The sequence below is a fragment of the Xenopus tropicalis genome, chromosome 3 (assembly GCF_000004195.4).
Source record: "Xenopus tropicalis strain Nigerian chromosome 3, UCB_Xtro_10.0, whole genome shotgun sequence".
Taxonomy (NCBI): Eukaryota; Metazoa; Chordata; class Amphibia; order Anura; family Pipidae; genus Xenopus; species Xenopus tropicalis.
This window is the reverse complement of record NC_030679.2, coordinates 26,053,521-26,073,852: the sequence shown is the minus strand read 5'-3', so window position 1 is coordinate 26,073,852 and position 20,332 is coordinate 26,053,521. Positions and strand designations below refer to the sequence as shown.

Genomic DNA, 20,332 nt, shown 5'->3' with positions numbered 1-20,332 from the left:
TATATATATATGTATAGAATAGGGTATGTCATGCAGTATGGCCAACCTGTGTGCCTAGGTCAGTCTAAAGCTGGCCATACACTATAAGATGACGATCTTACAGTGATTGGAATACAAGCTGTTGGTGCGAGGCCCTCTTCAACGAGCCAATGCAGTCCTCTGTCTGATAGATATCCTCTATCCCATAGGCCCATTGGAGGGCCCCATACATGGGCTGATTCGCTGCCTACTCGGACTAAAGTACCACCTTTAAACTAATTATAACAAAATGATTGTATACAGGCTCTGTTGCGATTGGCTGGAAATATTATGAATAATGAGATCATGGGGTTAAGACTATTTTTCTTTTGGGCTTATGGATGGATGTCATTGCTATGCAATTATCAGCTTAATGCATTTACCAATATTTGGTCATTTGAAACCCAACACGTGGGTAGATGTTGGCTACATATATTCAGACTAGGCAAAGTGCTTGAAATTGTCTGCCATTGTATATACAGCTTAGCATTGCTCTCTATACTATACTGACCATAGGCACAACTGTTTAAAAACAGGAAAGGGGCCCCGTAACAGAGCGAGGGAGGAGTTTAGGGCACGGGGCCATGATAAGGTAAGGAAGAGGGGCCCGGGAAGGAAGTGTCTGGTGTGAGGGATTATGGGTAATGTAGTCCCGAAAGGGATTGGCCACAAGGGAAAAGCAGCAGAAGTAAAGGGGAGGAGCACGGAGGAGAGGGGCCATCTTGTTTTCAGCAGCTCCCACCCACCCTCCCTTAGTTGGAAAAGTGGGGGGGGGGGGGGAGAGAGAGAAGGTGAATGAATGGAACATAGTCGCAGCCAGGGGATTAATTAGCAAAAGGGGACTATGGCGGAAGGTTAAGCCTGAGGCTAGGGACTACAGCCATAGGGCGGTGGTAAATGGGGGTTTCTAACCTCAGGGAACTGTTTGCGGTGGGGGCAGTTACAGCTCCCACAAAGCAACCTTCAGCGGCTTACTGTTATTAGGTTTTCAAAGAATAAGTTATGGTATTTAATTACATTAATATGTTATGGTTAAAATGGGGTTGTTTGAAATAATGGCAAATTTGATATTGTTGTAAATAAATGGGCTGCGGCCTTTTCTACCCAAGAAGGTGGCGTGTGTGTGCTTTCTTTGTCGGGGGGGGCAGAAGAGGTAAGCATAAGGGGGTGGGTTGCCTGGGAGGGCCCCCGGAAATTGACGCTGCCCTTATCATGTGACTGGCGGCTTAACAGGTTTGCAATAGAAATTTGAAAGAAAATGATTTTCCTTTATGTCGCTGTTAGCATATAAAAGGCCACTGAATGGCAAAGCTGTATTCAAATGTGAATGGAATCATAGGTTTTGTGGCACTGGTATACCAGAGTCTGTTTAGCATGTCTTTTCCCAATTAAAAGGCCTTCCTAAGAAAATAATATGTAAGTCTCTATGTGGTATCCTTGTTAGATTAACTGGCATAGCCAAAAGCATGAATGTAAATTAAATTGTGTATGTAAGGAGATTTTTAGGAACTGATGCTCTGGTATACAACTTATTGCTGCACTAATGTATTTATAATGTATTTATGTATCCATCTATTTGAATGCTTAGTGGTTGCAGGGAATAAATGATTAGGGGAAGCTCTTTGCTATGTCTTACATAAGATACATGTATGGTGACCTACAGTAGGTAAATTACTTATAAGTAGTGATAGAGGTCATATGCTTCCTGTGAGATAATACCCTCTTTTACATTGAGGCCTTTCATAGTAATGTTTCATTGGGAACTATGTTATATTTCTAATGTGATTTTTAACTAGCCATAAACAAAGAACTGTTTAAAGATCCCTCCTAAAAATACCGGTACCTTCTTTTATCCTGGAAATATTAAAGTAGCCTTGAATTTTTTATTTAACGTTTTTTTCTCTGGCTTCCATAAAGGTGTTATTGACTAAGCCTGCAGATTTAGCTATGGCTAATTTGACATGGTCCATTAGGCAGTTAGCCGCAAGTGTTCTTACCCATCTAATGTACTGCTATTCCCCTATAACCTATTGCCAGCTGGGCAGAAAATGGCACTTTCCATAATACCCTACCCTAGCATTTCTCACCTCCTATACTGAGTCATTGCCTCCATTAGAATTTCCCAGCATTACACGCAATTCTGCAGGTTTTGTGACCCTTTAAATGAGTAATTCCCAAAAAAGAGCTAGGTATAGGTTTGGCCATAGCTTGAAGCACCCTTGAGATCCATGCATTTGATTCTGCTTGAGAATAATGTGTGAACAGCTAAAACAAAAGATGTAGACGTTAAATCCAACAGAGCCAAGGAATTTAATTTTATCAGGCAGACTGCTACATGTTTTGCTAGTGTTGAAACAATCTGGCTTAATGTATGAGCATTGTGCAGTAGTTAAGCCAAGAAAGCATCATACTGTTATTATCAGATAGTCAGCTATAATAATCGGAATGCCACTAACAGATGTTTCATGGTCGACAGTGCAAGAATATTGTTTGTATGTTTGCTCTTGATTACTTGTGGCATTAAAATAACTTTCTTTGCCCACAATGCCCTAAACGGACAAACTAACAGCGGGATACCACAGGATGTTTAAATTGAAGATATGAATGCCAACACCTCCCAGTCTTCAGTCTGTGTTTGCCTAGACCTGGTAATCATGGTTTGAAATGAGTCTGTTAGAATGTTCCTTGAGGATTCACGCCTTGATATTCTGAGGGACCATTTTGTACCCACTGTACATTACTAAATTACTTGTGCCCTAATTGTCTGCTAGAAGGAACTAGACTATTAGCAAAGCATTAATATTAATCTCTTAGCTGTCCCTCATACACACAACTGCTTCTCTTGTCTAAGAAGCTAAAATCACATTCAGCTTTTATGTTTATTAAGTATTTGTAATATAATTTACTGATCTTTCAATTCCTGGTTGGGATTTTTCACACTTTTATTGTATTGACTGTATGCCGATCCTATGGCACACTGCACACAAACCAAATATCCTTTCCAGAGAACATGAGGGCAACCCTTTAGATAAGTTTTAGAGCTGCAAAGCTGTGGATTTCCATCTGTGAAGCGGTTGTACTGGCAGATACATTAGATAGCAACAATGGAGTCTGATGACACTATTAATTGGTCTCTGATTAAATCCTTCAGAAAGACTTGACTTAAGGTCCCCATACACTGGCAGATCCGCTCGCTTGGTGATGTCGCCAAGTGAGCGGATCTTCTCCCGATATCCCCACCTACGGGGTGGTATCAGGAGAATCCAGGGTAATTTGATCGTTTGGCCCTGATCAAGTAATTATTGCAGAAATGCAAACTCTATTGGTTTTAGGTCTTGGCACAATAGGACTGGGACAATTTCGATGGGACTGTTTGATAAATCCCAGACTTAACATCTTTTTTTACTTTGGGCCTTTGGCTCCCCTTATGGTTTAAGGTTTACTCCCCTCTGAGGACCAATGTCATGTTTTATAACACAAATACATCTCTATTGCTGTAGAGCAGTTATTTTATTTTCTGAGTAGGTGATAAGGATGAAGAATAGGGATTCACTTTCTAATTTACCTCTCCAACCCGTGGACTTAACTTTCCATTAACTAAACCAAAACTAGTATCCAAATTTTTGGTTTAAAGTTTCTAACTGTATTAACCTCTGCTTGTATTTAAAGTGTGGTTAAAGACATTAATTCTGTCTTGCTGCTTGTCTTGTTATGATTTTCCTGTTTCTGCTGCTCCAGTTCCAGTATAGCCGAGAGCAAGGATGGAGCGGGTCAGTCTTCCTGCTGCTCTACTTCCTGTATAGCCGAGAGCAAGGATAGAGCAGGCCAGTCTTCCTGCTGCTCTACTTCCTGTATAGCTGAGAGCAAGGATGGAGCAGGCCAGTCTTCCTGCTGCTCTACTTCCTGTATAGCCGAGAGCAAGGATGGAGCAGGCCAGTCTTATCTGGCAAGTTAAAATAAATGGACTGGGAGTTACTGCACTTGTCTGTCAGTTTCACCTTTAACAACAAAGCAGAATTATTTAACCCATTGCTATCCAAGCAGTTTATCACACTAATCTTGGCAGATCTATTTTAAATCCAGCCCTAAACTTCGTGGGCCTGCTGTAAGTGTTCTTGTACAATTGGCATAACCTTTGCAGTCCGATCCTGCATTTGGGCTACATTATCTATTACACTTTAATATGGTATAGCATCTTGCCCCTAGGTTTGTTTTAGGGATGCAACGAATCCAGGATTTGGTTCAGAATTTGGCCAAGATTTAACCTTTTTCAGCAGGATTTGGATTTGGCCGAACTGAATTTGAATTCTGAAAATCATGTGACTTTTTGTCACATAAACATGGAAGTCAAAAATTTATTGCCACGGTTCTCTTTCTACCTTCCTCATCCTTGCACTCTGTTGTGGACTGAGCTACTTATGTATGCAGCGCTGTACAGTAGAATAGCTTCATACAAGAGGGGGTTAAAATGACGACAAATACAAAGTATAACAATAAATACAAGGTACAGTTCCAATAAGTAAATCGCCAAGCAAGCAGATCTGTGCCCAATTTGCCCCATATATAGACTGATATCTACATGCATCTGTTCATAGTGCTCCTCCAGAAGAATCCTGCATTGAAATCCATTTTTCAAAAGAGCAAACAGATTTTATATTTAATTTTGAAATTTGACATGAGGCTAGACATTTTCCAGGTGCCCGTGGTCTGATACTTGTGGTCTGAACTTCAGTCACTCTTGTTGTGCTGCAAGTTGGAGTGATTTCACCCCCTCCTTTTCCCCCCCCAGCAGCCGATCAACAAATCAAAGGCAAAGATAGCAGCTCCCTGACACCTGTATTTTTAAAAATTTTCCCATGTCCCACCTAGTGGTAGATATCAATATAGCACTCAATAGTAAAAATCCAAGTATGGCTCATGACTCCTCCAGTTATCTGAAAGCAGTTGTGTAGCGTTGGCTCCTTCTGAAAGCAAAATACCAGGCACAATGCACTAAGATGGCTGCCAGCACATTGATATTACAACTAAAAAAATACATTTATTGGTTTTAAAATAACATTTTTAGAATGAATTATAAAGATTTCTGTGTTACTTTTTTTTGTCCATGACAAAACACAACCATGACTATTCTGTATTTCTGCGTGAGTTTAGTCACCTGAGTTGATAAATCTGCCCCACAGTTTGGGCGACATGTTCCCTTGTTGTGCTTCCTAAATAAGCAGGGAGCAGATATCCCTTTTAGGTGGTTTTTAGGAATCGATACATTTTCCCAACTCCCTGGGATTTGTGCTGTGTGTATGCAAAGCCTTTTTTCCACATATTTTGGTTTTAAGAAGAAATAAATGGAATATAAATCTTGCTTAAAAAACATTTTCTATTTAAGCCAAGAGAAAGAGTTGGTCACAGCCAAAGCAATATAATTATGGAATTCTTTGCCAGGGAAAGTTGTGCTTTGACGCCACTTTAGAAATGCAGGCTATCCATATGAGATTGTTGATCTAGGGAGAAATCCAACTGAGGCTAATCATAAGAACTCAATTAGCCATTTGTCGTCTTTGGTAGTTCTATTCGGATGTTCTGATTAATTTGCTAAGTAAAGGAAGATTATAAGGGTCTTAGGACCTAAAGCTACAGATGTGTTTTGGTAAATATTTTGCAATACTTCAGTTTCTTGCAGTGAGTTATCTTTATGATATTTAGCCACTACTTGATGTTGTGTAGTTACTTTTTTGGGGGAAGGCAACCTGTGCCAGTCAGGGTTGGTGGGTGAGGACTGTTGTTTTAGATGTTCTAGGTACATGGCATCCTTTTACAAGAGGGTTTTGTACAGGTATGGGGTCTATAATCCAGAATGCTTGTGACATGTGGGTTTCCAGTTTTTCTGTAATTTGGATCACCATACTACAGGTATGGGATCTGTTATCCGAAAACTGGTTATCCAGAAAGTTCCGAATTACTCCTTTATAAGCAAATAATTCTATTTTTTAAAAATGATTTCTATTTTCCCTTTAACAATAAAACAGTACGGAACATTACGGAAAGATCCCTTATCTGGAAAACCCCAGGTCCCGAGCATTCTGGATAATGGGTCCCACACCTGTACTAAAAATATTTGACATTATTTAACAATTTAACCTTTAAATAAACCAAATAGCATTGTGGTGCTACCAATATGGATTCATGCAGCTTAGTTACAATCAAGTACAGGTATGGGACCCATTATCCAGAATGCTTGGGACCTGGGGTTTTCCAGATAAGGGATCTTTCCGTAGTTTGGGTCTACCTTAAGTTTACTAAAAAAAATATTTGAACAGTAATTAAACCCAATAGGATTGTTTTGCCTTCTATAAGAATTAATTTTAGCTTAGTTGGGATCAAGTACAAGGTACTGTTTTATTATTATTACAGAGAAAAGGGAATCATTTAACCATTAAATAAACCCAATAGGGCTATTCTGCCCCCAATAAGGGGTAATTATATCTTAGTTGGGATCAAGTACAGGTACTGTTTTATTATTACAGAGAAAAGGGAATCATTTAACCATTAAATAAACCCAATAGGGCTGTTCTGCCCCCAATAAGGGGTAATTATATCTTAGTTGGGATCAAGTACAGGTACTGTTTTATTATTACAGAGAAAAGGGAATCATTTAACCATTAAATAAACCCAATAGGGCTGTTCTGCCCCCAATAAGGGGTAATTATATCTTAGTTGGGATCAAGTACAGGTACTGTTTTATTATTACAGAGAAAAGGGAATCATTTAACCATTAAATAAACCCAATAGGGCTGTTCTGCCCCCAATAAGGGGTAATTATATCTTAGTTGGGATCAAGTACAGGTACTGTTTTATTATTACAGAGAAAAGGGAATCATTTAACCATTAAATAAACCCAATAGGGCTGTTCTGCCCCCAATAAGGGGTTATTATATATTAGTTGGGATCAAGTACAAGGTACTGTTTTATTATTATTACAGAGAAAAGGGAATCATTTTTAAAAATGTGAATTATTTGATTAAAATGGAGTCTATGAGAGATGGCCTTTCCATAATTTGGAACTTTCTGGATAATGGGTTTGATACCGGTACAAAGTACTGTTTTTTTTTTATTATTATTATAGAGAAAAATGAAAAAAATTTGAATTATTTGCTTAATATGGACTTTATGGGAGATGGCCTCGGAGCTCCATAATTCTGCATAAGCGTTCCCATACCTATAACCTGGAAATATATGTGTGAATAAATCTGCGTAAAAATTCATTTTGTATGGGTTCTGTAAGTTACAATCCTGCCAAGTTGGTGCAGAAAAGGACTGAAAATATATTGAACAGTCCCTGTGCTTTCAAAGAAGCTTATTAGCCATTTAAGCATACTTAGAATTTCCTAGGATATCATACCACAAACAAACGAAATCTGGCTAAACCTTGAGTTGATGTTGTGTGACATAAATGTGTTTGACAATAATATTGCTTCAGAAAACTATCTGATAATTTTCATTATTACTAATTAAAATTGAAGAAGCACAGACGTCTGCCAACGTCAACTTTGGTTGTGCGGCCGGAAACCTAAATTGCTCTAATTGTCCGCAAGATAGTTTCCTTGATAACCAATTAGACAAAATTAGTGATCATGTTTCAAGACGTGAATAAATAGTCTGACTGATGAGGAATAAAACAAGATTACCTAGTGTAACCTAAATATCATTTCCTGTTATCATCCTGTGTATCATACAAAATAAAGAGGTTATAGAATTCTAAAGATAAATTGGTTTACAAAAGATCATTCCAAATTTATTTAATAAGGGGGAAGCATTTAAAAGTGTAATGGAGATTGCGCTGGAGAAATTACTTCCAAGCTCTGGGACTTTATTTTTGGGAACGGTGTCCCATGTCTGTCTGTGTGTGTTTTCTTTTATAGGCCGTTGCCCAGAGTCTGGCGTTACTATAGCAACCATAAATGGTGAGGCACCCTACACAAACATGAAATCAGAGCATTGTTTACAATTATATTTTATTAAAGGATCCACGACTACAGAACAGAGATTTGTAGATGTATTATGTATATTAAAGGGGAAGGGGAAATGTCTTCAACTTGTTTGTTTGCTCTGGGGTCCTTGTACTTTTGATGATCGATAATAGTGGTAGCTACTGTACCAGCAGCACGGAAGTTTTTCTTTGGAAAAGTTCATCTGTCCCCCCAGTATTTTGTAACCCCATCCCTGCTGCACAGCTGAGGTTTCTCAGTCCAAATTTCCAGTATCAGATCCTGTTGGAAATCCCCATCACACTTTTTAAAGCTCTAAGCTCTGGTGCCAGGAAGCCCGGAGTGCTTCCCATTCCAGTAAAGGCCGTCAAAATAGTCCTGACAGACTGCTCATTGGTTCCAGAGTTTTCCCAAAACCATGTTGTTTGCATCACTGCTAAATTTTAAACCATTGTTAGGAGTAAGATATGCCGAGGTTAGTTAAATTACACAACAGCAAAAAATGGTGCGTATAATATAGAAATACAAATTTAAAAAATAGAGATTATTAGGTTTTATTATCAAATATTCTTAAATAAATCCTATGTTACTATAGGAAATATTATCACCACAAGCTTTATTTTGTCTATAGAGGACAATTACTATAGCTTGATTTTTTTTCCATTTAGGGTTTTTGACGAAAACCTGATTTTGTTGTAGAAAAAAATGCATGTTTTTCTGCAATTTATTATGCAACAAAACCACAACAAATACAAATGAGATCATGTAGAAGTCAATGGCAGATGCCCCTTTACAATTGGAAGATCTCCCTGGTTTTAGTTTTGACACCGGCTTTGGTACGACAAAAAGTTGTGATTTCATGCAACAAACTGTGATGACAAAGTTGCGGGTTTTGCGTTTTTTTCTGCAACTTTTTTTTATTAGTGCATTTCAATCTAGATTTTTCAATAAATAAAACTATGAAAATCCGAAATCCCCCATTTGCCTGCTTGCATAGTGAGCTTTGGTCAGCTGTCCTTTATCCCTAAAGCTGGCCTGCCTCTTGACTTTTCAGTGGAAGTTAAAATGGATTTTGTTTACTGCACACCATCCTATACTTTCCCATGTCTTCTAGGATTGCCTGCACGGGTTAATTAATATTGAAATGTATTAATCAAGTGTCAGTGGTTTTTTTCGTATATAAACATTATTTATTATATATTTAAAATATTTTGAAACATTACCCCCCCCCCCATATGCAACAAAAGTCACTAAGTTTGCCCAGGAGCAGTAACCCATAGCAACTAATAAGATGTCTGGTTTTAAACAGATGACCTGTAAATTCTACCTGCTGATTGTTGCTGTAGGTTACTTACTGCTCCTGGGCAAACTTCGTGCCTGTTATTACATAATGCCTTATTTATCTTAAAAATAAACAAGATGTTAGAATTTGATCACAGTTATTGCACTTTCCTGCTGCCAGAACCACATTTCATAAAAATAACACATTCATCCAAGCAGACCTATGTGTTGGTCAGGCAATCGTTGACTGGTAAGTACAGTTGAATAACTTTCTGTTCTGTGAGATGTTAAAGCCTGGCATAAATGCTGATCTCTAACACCCTGCTGACTTTTTATGCAAAAGAGCAAGTTAATAGGAAAAGCTTTTGCTTTTCCTGAACCAAATCATTACAATGTGCAGTAGAGCTTGTTAAATATAAAGAGATCAGGATTTTTATTTGTGTAACCAAGGGTGACCAGATCACTTGAAAATTCAGGGACACCTCTAAAAAATCCAGCTGGCAGGGCTGAACTGATTGCAGTTTATTTATTAGACATGTCCCTGAATTTCTTTTAAGTGATCTGGTCACTCTAATGGAATCGCTGTTGCAGCCCCCATATTTCAATCAGAATAAAATTTAGAGGTAAATTTACTATCTTTTTTTTTTTTATTTACAGTTGGAACAGGCAGTGTAAAAAAAAAAAATCCAGGGAAAATTATTAGTAGTGATTCTTTTGGTACCCAAAGTGGAGCATTTTTATTAAAAATGAATGCAGTGCTTGTGTTTTTCTGGGATGCACCAAATCAGTGGGGGGCACAGCTGCTCGACATAAACACTCAGGAAAGTGTTAAAAACTGGGTTCAAATTTGAAATGCTTATAATTGATGGGATAGATTATTTAAAGGATGTGTGCTGTCCAAATAGTAGCTTCTCTGATCTGAACTAGAGAGCACAGTGTGAATGGGCCATTGCATTCTCATGTAGCATGGGGGGGGGGGGGGGGGGGGTCATTTTAATCACAATAAAAGTAGCAGAATGATCAGTACCTAAATCACTCTGAATTAAGCCCCTTGCAACTCTGTGATTAGGCCTATCTTCCCTTCCATGTGTATCGGATACAGAGTAAATCAAAAGGGGGGTGCTGGGACTGCAGTGAGGGAAGGTGACTGAATGCTAATATATCTTGCTGCTATGCCGTCCTCACAAGTTCTCTTGGTATATGGCATCCTTTTACAGTAGGGTTTTCTACAAGTATGGGACCTGTTATACTAAATGCTTGGGACCTGGGGTTTTCTGCATAAGGAGTCTTTCTCCATACCTTAAGGGGCACATTTACTAACCCACGAACGGGCTGAATGCGTCCGATTGCGTTTTTTTCGTAATGATCGGTAATTTTGCGAGTTTTTCGGCGTCTTTACGATTTTTGCGTAAAAACGCGAGTTTTTCGGCGTCATTACGAAAGTTGCGCAAAGTCGCGATTTTTTCGTAGCGTTAAAACTTGCGCGAAACGTTGCGCCTTTTAAGTTTTAACGCTACGAAAAAGGCGCGACTTTGCGCGCAAGTGTTAACGCTACGAAAAAAAGCGCAACTTTCGTAAAGACGCCGAAAAACTCGCGTTTTTACGCAAAAATCGTAAAGACGCCGAAAAAATCGCAAAAATACGAAAAAGTCGCAAAATGTTCGTTTCCAATCGGAATTTTTCCAATTCGGATTCGAAATCGTGTCTTAGTAAATCAGCCCCTATGTCTGCTAAAAATCATTTAAACATGAAATAAACCTAGTAGGATTGTATGGCCACCAGGCATCTTAGTTACCATCAAATACAAGGTACTGTTTTATTATTACAGACAAACAGGAAATTCTATTTTTAAAAATGAAAATTATTTACATATAATAGAGTTTATGGAGTCCCCTAAAATTCAGAACTTTCTGTGCAACAGATTTCTGTATGACGGATCCCATGCCAGTAATTACTTTAATCTGTTATTGGCATTTAAAATTCCAGATATATATTGCTTAATGTTTGAACCCTAAAACTAAGATAGTTTCTTGTTTTTTAAGTAAAGGGACAAACGTAATCTGCCAGGCTTGAACGAATCAGTACATAATTGTATAATAGTAATGAGGCAGTGGCTGTTGTGAATACCAAAAATGTCTATTTAAAAAAAAAAAAAAATTTAAAAATCCAACATTGCAAAGAAGATCCGCTTTTATAAGCCCTGTCCTGCTGGGCTGCCCTCAGGCTTTGCTCCACTCTGCTCCACATTAGTGCCAGTATTTGGTTATTTGGTGACATGTATACACACATATACACATATAACCATTCATTCCTTGAAATCTGCAATTGTTTTTACTCCTTTTTGTTGTCTGTATTTTACTAAATCACTAAACAAAAAGAGAAAATGAAAATGAAAAACTGATAAATGATATAGAATCAGATGCAGCGGTACAGCTCTCCTGTGACAGACGTCAGTTGGCTGAATGAAGAGTCTGTCGTTTCACCTTGGCCCGTGGATCCGTTTTATTTCAGAGAGGAAAACATTTTAATTGCTGACACAAATGACAAACATCATTGGGATCAATTGTGCAGCCCTTCTCTCTGCGCTGGCAAATTGATAAGCAATTCATTTGTACACAGTGTGTTTGGGAGTGTGCACACAGGGGCATGAAACCATTATAGGCTATTACTCCTCATTTGCTTACGGGGGAACTTTGGGAAAAGGGCAATTTCCAACAAGTAAATATATGCCGCTTTATGGAGCAATCCTACAAATGTAAATAAATACACCAGTAGTATGAATAAGTGCACAACTTTTTGTAGGTTGATTGTTATACTTCAGCAGTGCTTCACTATTTAAAAGGCCCAACGTGCTAAAAATGGACAAACTGTTCAGGCCTTGAAAACAGCTGACAGGACACAGACTTTAAATATCTACCTAATTAACAGGTTTCTAAAATTGTTCACCTTGTTTTCTTTATGGCTAAGAAAAATAGGTGTGGGTTTTTTTTGTTTGCAAAACTCATAGCCAGCGATTGCCAGTATTTAAGAAGGGGCTTGGGTCAGTGTGTTATAATGCCAAATAAATGCATTTTAATGTAAAATGCACATTCTGTTTTGTGCGGGCAACCTAGCATTGCCTTAAAGCAGTTTACCTTGAAATTAATTGTGAGTATGATTTAGACTGTGGTATCCTAAGCATTTAGTGGGATCCTTAGCATTTAGTCTTTTTTATATCTTTCTGGGTTTTTGATTGACAGCTTTTTTTTGGAACATTTCTGCAACTCTCCAGCATGGGATTGAAGCAGTTATTTGCCTGCTGGTCTCCCACTCTCCCTAGCAGCCAGGCAGTATAATAAATAGAAGAAATGAGTGTGTATAGGACAACAGGGTCTGTTATTAAATTCTAGTCTGATAAATGTTTTCCTAAATCCCCAAAGAATACATCCAATTTAGTAAAGTTTATATATATAGTGTGCTAACACAGTTTAATTAGACAATTTATAAAAGACATCAAAGTTAAAGACAAAAATCTTTACCTACAGGTGTTGACCTGGGTGTATATACCCCAGGTCCCTCGCCAAATATTTCAAATGCTAGTACACATGCAGTGAAGATCACATAAATATACACACACTCACCGATGCCGAAATTTGGAGCCCCAAACCTGTAGACCAAGGGAGCAAACTCAAATCTCTGAAGAAAGCGGCTCGCAAAGCACCATGGTCAGCCAGAAAATGAATAAAACTCGAACTTTATTTACATTCTTAAAAACCCAGAACGCCTGACGCGTTTTTTATGCGCGTCAGGCGTTCTGGATTTTTACGAATGTAAATAAAGTTCGAGTTTTATTCATTTTCTGGCTGACCATGGTGCTTTGCGAGCCGCTTTCTTCAGAGATTTGATAAATGTTTTCTACATACTTTTACCTTCTTTTTTCATCTTAACCTATATAATATAGTATATATAGTGTAGTATATAGTGTGTGTGTCTATATATATATATATATATATATATATATATATAATATATATATTTATGTAAATGTGCAAGTCCATGTAGCTTACCTTGGTAGGCTTCAGTAGAGCAGTGCAATTCAGCAGAATGATATAGTTGCTTTATTGGTGTGCAGTCAGAGCAAGCTATGTTGCAGATGTCTCTCAGATGTATGAATGCAAGAAAAGGCTAAAAACAATCTCTCTGCCCACCACGAGACGTCTTTACATTTTCTGTGTAAGGGAACCTAAATGGAAAATATATTTCAAACTGTATATAATTTATTCTCACTGCCTTTTTAGTGCAAGACAAATGTGACACTTTATTTGCATTTGCATGTTTGTTTTGTGCTTTTTGTCCTGGGGTAACATTTAATTTTCCTGGAAAACTGTTTTATATCAGCCCAAATTATTATTGAGTTATAATTTTGTAGCAAGATATATTGCAACAGATATAGACACGTCAACTCACCCTCATTTTTCGGGAGAGATCATGAATTCATTGCCCCTCACCAGTCACCTACTGTCAGTAATTTGCCCCCAAATCCTTACCTACCCCCTGCATTGAAATAGAATCCCCCCTGCATAGAATTATCACTCGAAATCCTCAGACACAGTGGATCAGGGAGCGCAATTGGTGGGGGTGGGGTGGAATGGGGGAGGAGCTGGGTGGGTGGAGCCAAGATGCATCTGGATCATCGAATGATCCAAGTGATCCTGTACAAATGATCCTGGGTGCAATAATACAAATATATATACTGTCCTTCTGGCTTGTATAGATAAAAACCCTACAGGTGTGCAATACTGAATTTTCAAACACCACACTAGAAATTGCAATGCCAAGAATGCCCTAAAGTGAGTGTACCTCGGAAAACAATGCATTTCTGGAAAGTATGCCTTCTAGCAAATTCAAAATGGCTCAATATGTTTTTCTATTGCAAACTACCAAACAGCATCTTGTGTGCTTAGGTACAAAAAGGTTTGCCACCTGTTTGGGTTTGACCCAGAAAACCCAGTTTTTGGAACTGCCTTTCTGGTTTTCCAAATTAGGAAATACAGACAGGACTCTCCTTGATTGACACAACAATCGACCAATTACCAATTGCTGTGTCATAGTCCTGCCTCTCCAGCTCCGTGACATCACTGTCCCACCTTTTAGAAACAATGTTCACTGTAGTACACCAGACTTCAGTTAGTTGCGTTTAAAAATGCTTTATTGGCTCCAATAGACACAGAAGACAAAGTTTTGGGCCACACCGGGCCCTTTTTCAACCCTGTTTTAGCACCCAGCCCCTGCTAAGGTCCATTGTCCAGGTTGAGCTCTCCACCCTTGCATGGAATCGTCCCACCTTGTGAATTCATTGTCTGCCCCCTGCCTGAAGTTCCAGAAGCAGAAAGGTGGCAACCTTAGGTACAAAGTTAAAACAATGAAAGTGAATGCTAGGGGTCTTGTGAACAGCTTGCTTCCCAATATGCATAGGACTACTAAACTATATGGCAAGTAGCCACCCCAAAATTAAAACAAAGCCTACATATTTTCATGGCTCACACTACATCCACTGCAAATCCACCCCCCCCCATCTCCGTACACAAAGGTGATATACTTGGATTTTTAAAATGACTATTTTGCTTCCTCTGTGGGCTTTGCTAATAGGAGAAGATGGTAACAAACACATTGCAATAACAATCATGACTTCTACTTCACAAAAAAAAAGAAAAGCACTAGATAGAATTAGCGCATATATAAAGTCAAATGAATAATAAGATTTTGTTCCTGTTTGCCTAACGTGCATATTTTGGATTTTTCCTAAGGCATTCGGATTCATGACGCGTGTGGCCCTGCAAGCAGAGAAAATGAATCACCACCCAGAATGGTTTAATGTGTACAACAAGGTAATTCATTACTTTTCTATTCCATCACCTGAGCTTCAACCACAGTAGATTTTGTTTAGAATATCACCTTACAAGGATTGTATTAGTCCCATGGGAATTGAGCTTCCTGCTAAGCCCTACACTGTGGAGGCCTGAGATTCCCAGGGGGCCGTTCTTATAGGCCAGAACAGAAGAAGTTTTTGTCAGGTGTCAAACCGTATGACATCATTTTTTAAAATCTAGAAGCTTTAGTGCAGTCAATTTATGTATAGTAACTACTGCCGATATTATAGTACGTAACTGAAGAAAAACTGACCACTTACCTGTTTTACTGTTTTAAATGTGAACCCCCACTCAGTCAGCAGTTCCAAACATTAGTTTTGATAACTGCTATGGAGTTAATAGCTGCCTGTATCACTCAAAGAATTACAGTTTTCCATCTTGAATGGTACAATATCTCACTAAAAACAGTTGATAACTCATTTAAGAGTATTTGTTCACATTTAGGTTAACTTTTACTATGTTAAAAATTGAGCAATTTCAACTTTTCAATTGGTCTTCATTTTTAACTGTTTAAATAATTTGCCTTCCTCTTCTGACACTTTCCAGCTATTAAATGGAGGGGGATGGGTGTCACAGTAATATGGCTAATAAACTGTGTACAATGCAAGGCTTGTAAAGATTGAATAACATAATATATCTAGCACCCAAGCACCATTTTTTACTTCTTAGTGGCAGGGCTGCTTTTAGGCACAGGCTGAATGAGGGCAAATATCCAAGGTGGCAGTACTGCCCAAACCCTGCTCCATACACATTGGTTTATATTGGTGCTATCTTCTAGAAAAGCCATAACCTGACTAAATGGAAAATTAAAATTTATTTTCCTAATCTTTTTATCAATGGACCCCAACAACCATGGAATGATATGGGGGTCCTCCTACTCCCCTTTTGAATTTATTAAAGTCTAGGAGGTTTATAAGTTGCCTGCCAGTTACCAAACTAAGGGGGATATGTAATAAAAGGCACTAAGTTTATAATAAAAGGCACTAAGTTTAAAATAAAAGGCACTAGGTTTGCCCAGGAGCAGCAAATTCTACCTGCTGATTGGTTTCTATGGGTTACTGATCCTGGGCAAACCTAGTGACATTTATTACATATAGGGGTAAATGTCCCAACAGAATGACTGACTTAAAATTCACCTCTATTGTTTTTTTTTAAAAAAGTATTTATTGAGTAGAAGTTCAGGGGCTTCATATGTCAATCTAATGGACAAGAGGGATAAATTAACTATCAAACTGGGTTTTTAAATATTAACTTGAAGGGAGTTTAAGCAAAGTAACCAGTAGGTCTAGAGCAGTGATCCCCCAACCAGTGGCTTCTGAGCTCACCCCCCCTTTGATATTACTCCCAGTGGCCTCAAAGTAGGTGCCATTTTTATGTTTCTGGCTTGGAGGCAAGTTGTGGAAACACAGAGACCATTTTCCTCCAAGCAGAGCCTCCTGCAGCCCAGCAGTCCACATGGAGCTACCAAATAGCCAATCACAGCCCTTATTTGACATTCCCAAAGAACTTTTTCCATGTTTGTGTGGTTCATGTGTAAAACAAATTGGGGACCCCTGGTCTAGAGAGGGTTGGTGATATTTATTTTTATTAAGTAATCAATGGAAAACACTGATACTAAACATTATTTATTAATTCATTCACATTTTGTTACATACACTGATATCTTCTCAGAGCTCCCTTCTGGCTTGTTGTGAGCCGATGGCTGTGTAATAATGTTCTGGAACTTAGCTTTCAAGAGCAGCTCATCAGCCAAACACTGCAGAGCAAGATCACCTATTCTGTGTTTGGAAAACTCAAACACTCTATTTTTATGGCACTCTATGGACCTATATCATAAAAAGGTTTTATTTGCACTTGTTAACCTTGTATACCATCAGGTAAATGAGTATAATGTTGTAAAAGAGAGTAAAAAATAGAATTTAAAGAAGATACGGTTGTACTGATTGCACAGGGGCACACGCAGCACGTAATTTGGATCACCATACCTTAAAGGGGAACTCTGGCTTCTGAATCAAAATTTGTTAAAAAGCCGCACACAACACAGAAATTCCTAATATACCTATCACTGTAATCTGTTCCTTCAAAAAGTATGAATAAATACCATTTTAAATGCTGAAATCCAGCTGCAAAACAGTTATTCTCTTTCTGCATCATTTGAAATCCTGGCAGGGGAGGAGGGACTAAACAATTGATGTTACAAATTGTAACAACTTCTCCACAGCTTACAGACAGCATGCAGGAACTACATAACCCACAATGCATTGCTCTGTGATTTTCCTTTCCTTATTGACATCACATGTGCAGGGAATTGTGGGATTGGGTGGATGCAGACTGAAGGCAGGCTGAGGACAGGTGACTACTGTTTGAGAGTCTCAAAGTAGTCAGCCAGATCAGCAGGGGAACAGGGGGCAGGGCTTAGGGAACTGTTCCAAACCACATTATTGCATTAAACATCATGAAAAGGCTGCATATTTTTTCATGTATGGATGTATATTGCAAAGTTGGTTAAAATTATGTTTACTGTTTAATTGTGTTTGGGTGAAGGTCCCCTCTACGTCTACTAAAAACCATTTTATTAATAAACCCAATAGAATTGTTTTGCCTCCAATAAGGATTAATTATATCTTAGTTGGGATCAAGCACAGGTACTGTTTTATTATTACAGAGAAAAGGGAATCATTTAACCATTAAATAAACCCAATAGGGCTGTTCTGCCCCCAATAAGGGGTAATTATATCTTAGTTGGGATTAAGTACAAGGTACTGTTTTATTATTACAGAGAAAAGGGAATCATTTAACCATTAAATAAACCCAATAGGGCTGTTCTGCCCCAATAAGGGGTAATTATATCTTAGTTGGGATCAAGTACAGGTACTGTTTTATTATTACAGAGAAAAGGGAATCATTTAACCATTAAATAAACCCAATAGGGCTGTTCTGCCCCCAATAAGGGGTAATTATATCTTAGTTGGGATCAAGTACAAGGTACTGTTTTATTATTACAGAGAAAAGGGAATCATTTAAACATTAAATAAACCCAATAGGGCTGTTCTGCCCCTAATAAGGGGTAATTATATCTTAGTTGGGATCAAGTACAAGGTACTGTTTTATTATTACAGAGAAAATGGAATCATTTAACCATTAAATAAACCCAATAGGACTGTTCTGCCCCCAATAAGGGGTAATTATATCTTAGTTGGGATCAAGTACAGGTACTGTTTTATTATTACAGAGAAAAGGGAATCATTTAACCATTAAATAAACCCAATAGGGCTGTTCTGCCCCCAATAAGGGGTAATTATATCTTAGTTGGGATCAAGTACAGGTACTGTTTTATTATTACAGAGAAAAGGGAATCATTTAACCATTAAATAAACCCAATAGGGCTGTTCTGCCCCCAATAAGGGGTAATTATATCTTAGTTGGGATCAAGTACAGGTACTGTTTTATTATTACAGAGAAAAGGGAATCATTTAACCATTAAATAAACCCAATAGGGCTGTTCTGCCCCCAATAAGGATTAATTATATCTTAGTTGGGATCAAGCACAAAGTACTTTTGAAAAAGGAAATCAAGTTTGAATTAACTGATAAAAATAGAGTCTATGGTAGATGGCCTTCCGAAATCCGTAGCTTTTTTTAAATAATTAAAAAACCACCAACAATAAAAAATGAAGACCCATTGCAGATTGCCTTAGAATATCGCTTTTTACATCACATTACAAGTTAATTCAGAGATGAACAACCCTTTTATCTATCGGAGCCTTGTCTGCTTGTGATCAATGCTAATTCTGTTATTTCATAAATACAGGTATAGGACCCATTATCCAGAATGCTCGGGACCAAGGGTATTCCGGATAAGGGGTCTTTCCGTAATTTGGATCTCAATACCTTAAGTCTACTAAAAAATCAATAAAACATTAATTAAACCCAATAGGATTGTTTTGCATCCACTAAGGATTAATTATATCTTAGTTGGATTCAAATAAAAGGTTCTGTTTTATTTCGACATAGAAAAAGGAAATCAGTTTTAAAATTGTGAATTATTTGATTAAAATGGAGTCTATGGGAGACGGGCATTCCGTAATTCGGAGCTTTCTGGATAACGGGTTTCCGGATAAGGGGTCCGATACCTGTACCTCTTTGTTAACATGGCCATAGCTCTGGGCACCAATATAAGCTGGAGAGAAACCACTTGCATTTCAGTTCATTGTTTTCTCCAGCATTGCATAAGACCTCCTACAGCGCTGGCTTATACTGAGTAGCACAAGTCTCTGGTATGTTCTCTAAGCTCACGGGGCCCAGTGACTTCCCATTAAGCATGTACTGAGAGAATCCACATGACAAAGTCGGATATCCCATATGTGATGCTGCAGGGGGGCTGAGAGACTGCTTAGCAATCTGTTTATTCTATAACATTTGTAAATACATTATTTTCCTTGCAGGTTCAGATAACTCTGACGACACATGACTGCGGAAGACTGACCAAGAAAGACCTTAAACTCGCCCAGTTTATTGAAAAAGCTGCCACATCATGAAAGATTAGTAAAGGGAAGATACTTCTGAAGCCTTTTAGTTTTGTATGAGTTACATGGATTTGTCTGGACAAACAGCACAAGATGCAAGTTGCTCTCATGTTTCGATTGGCCCCCTGTACTGATAGTTACCAAACACATTTGAATAAATCAAAATCAAAAACTGTACTGAATGCCTAAAATGCTTTTTTAATAGCAATTCGGCAATCCAGGGGACTATAAATATAAAGTCATTTACACAATATCTACGCTGTAAATATTAACAAACAGATTCAGATATGTTCTTCCTCGCTTGTATGAGAAATCACTGATGCTATATCATCTCACACCCCTGGGATACAGAAGTCTTTGTAGTGATGGATATAAAGGGTATACTTAAGCAATCTACATTATCAAATAAAATTGTTTTTGCTACTCTTTTCCAAAGAGTTAAATGCACAGTTCAAGTTAAACCTTTGTGCAAATTGATTTTTCTTTGCACAAATTTAATATTGCTTTTCTAGGCTATTTTGCAGAATTAATGAAGATTATATATCCATGCAGGTTAAAGCTGGTCTACAAGAGACTCTCAAGGTGGGCCCAGGCCCCAGTGGAAACCAGCCTAGGAC

At 38.1% G+C, this 20,332-nt stretch overlaps 1 protein-coding gene across 2 annotated transcripts in view; it reads left to right on the top strand.

The window, feature by feature from the left end:
- Positions 1-20,118, top strand: part of pcbd2 (pterin-4 alpha-carbinolamine dehydratase/dimerization cofactor of hepatocyte nuclear factor 1 alpha (TCF1) 2) — an 81,972-nt gene extending 61,854 nt beyond the window's left edge. The window contains exons 3-4 of one of the 2 annotated variants that reach the window (NM_001251823.1): positions 15,068-15,148; positions 19,635-20,118. In NM_001251823.1, the coding sequence (NP_001238752.1) occupies positions 15,068-15,148; positions 19,635-19,727 (174 nt within the window). In that variant the 3' untranslated portion in view covers positions 19,728-20,118. The remainder of the gene's footprint in view (positions 1-15,067; positions 15,149-19,634) is intronic. The other variant, XM_012958733.3, reaches the window with a different exon arrangement.
- Positions 20,119-20,332: the final 214 nt, after the last annotated feature.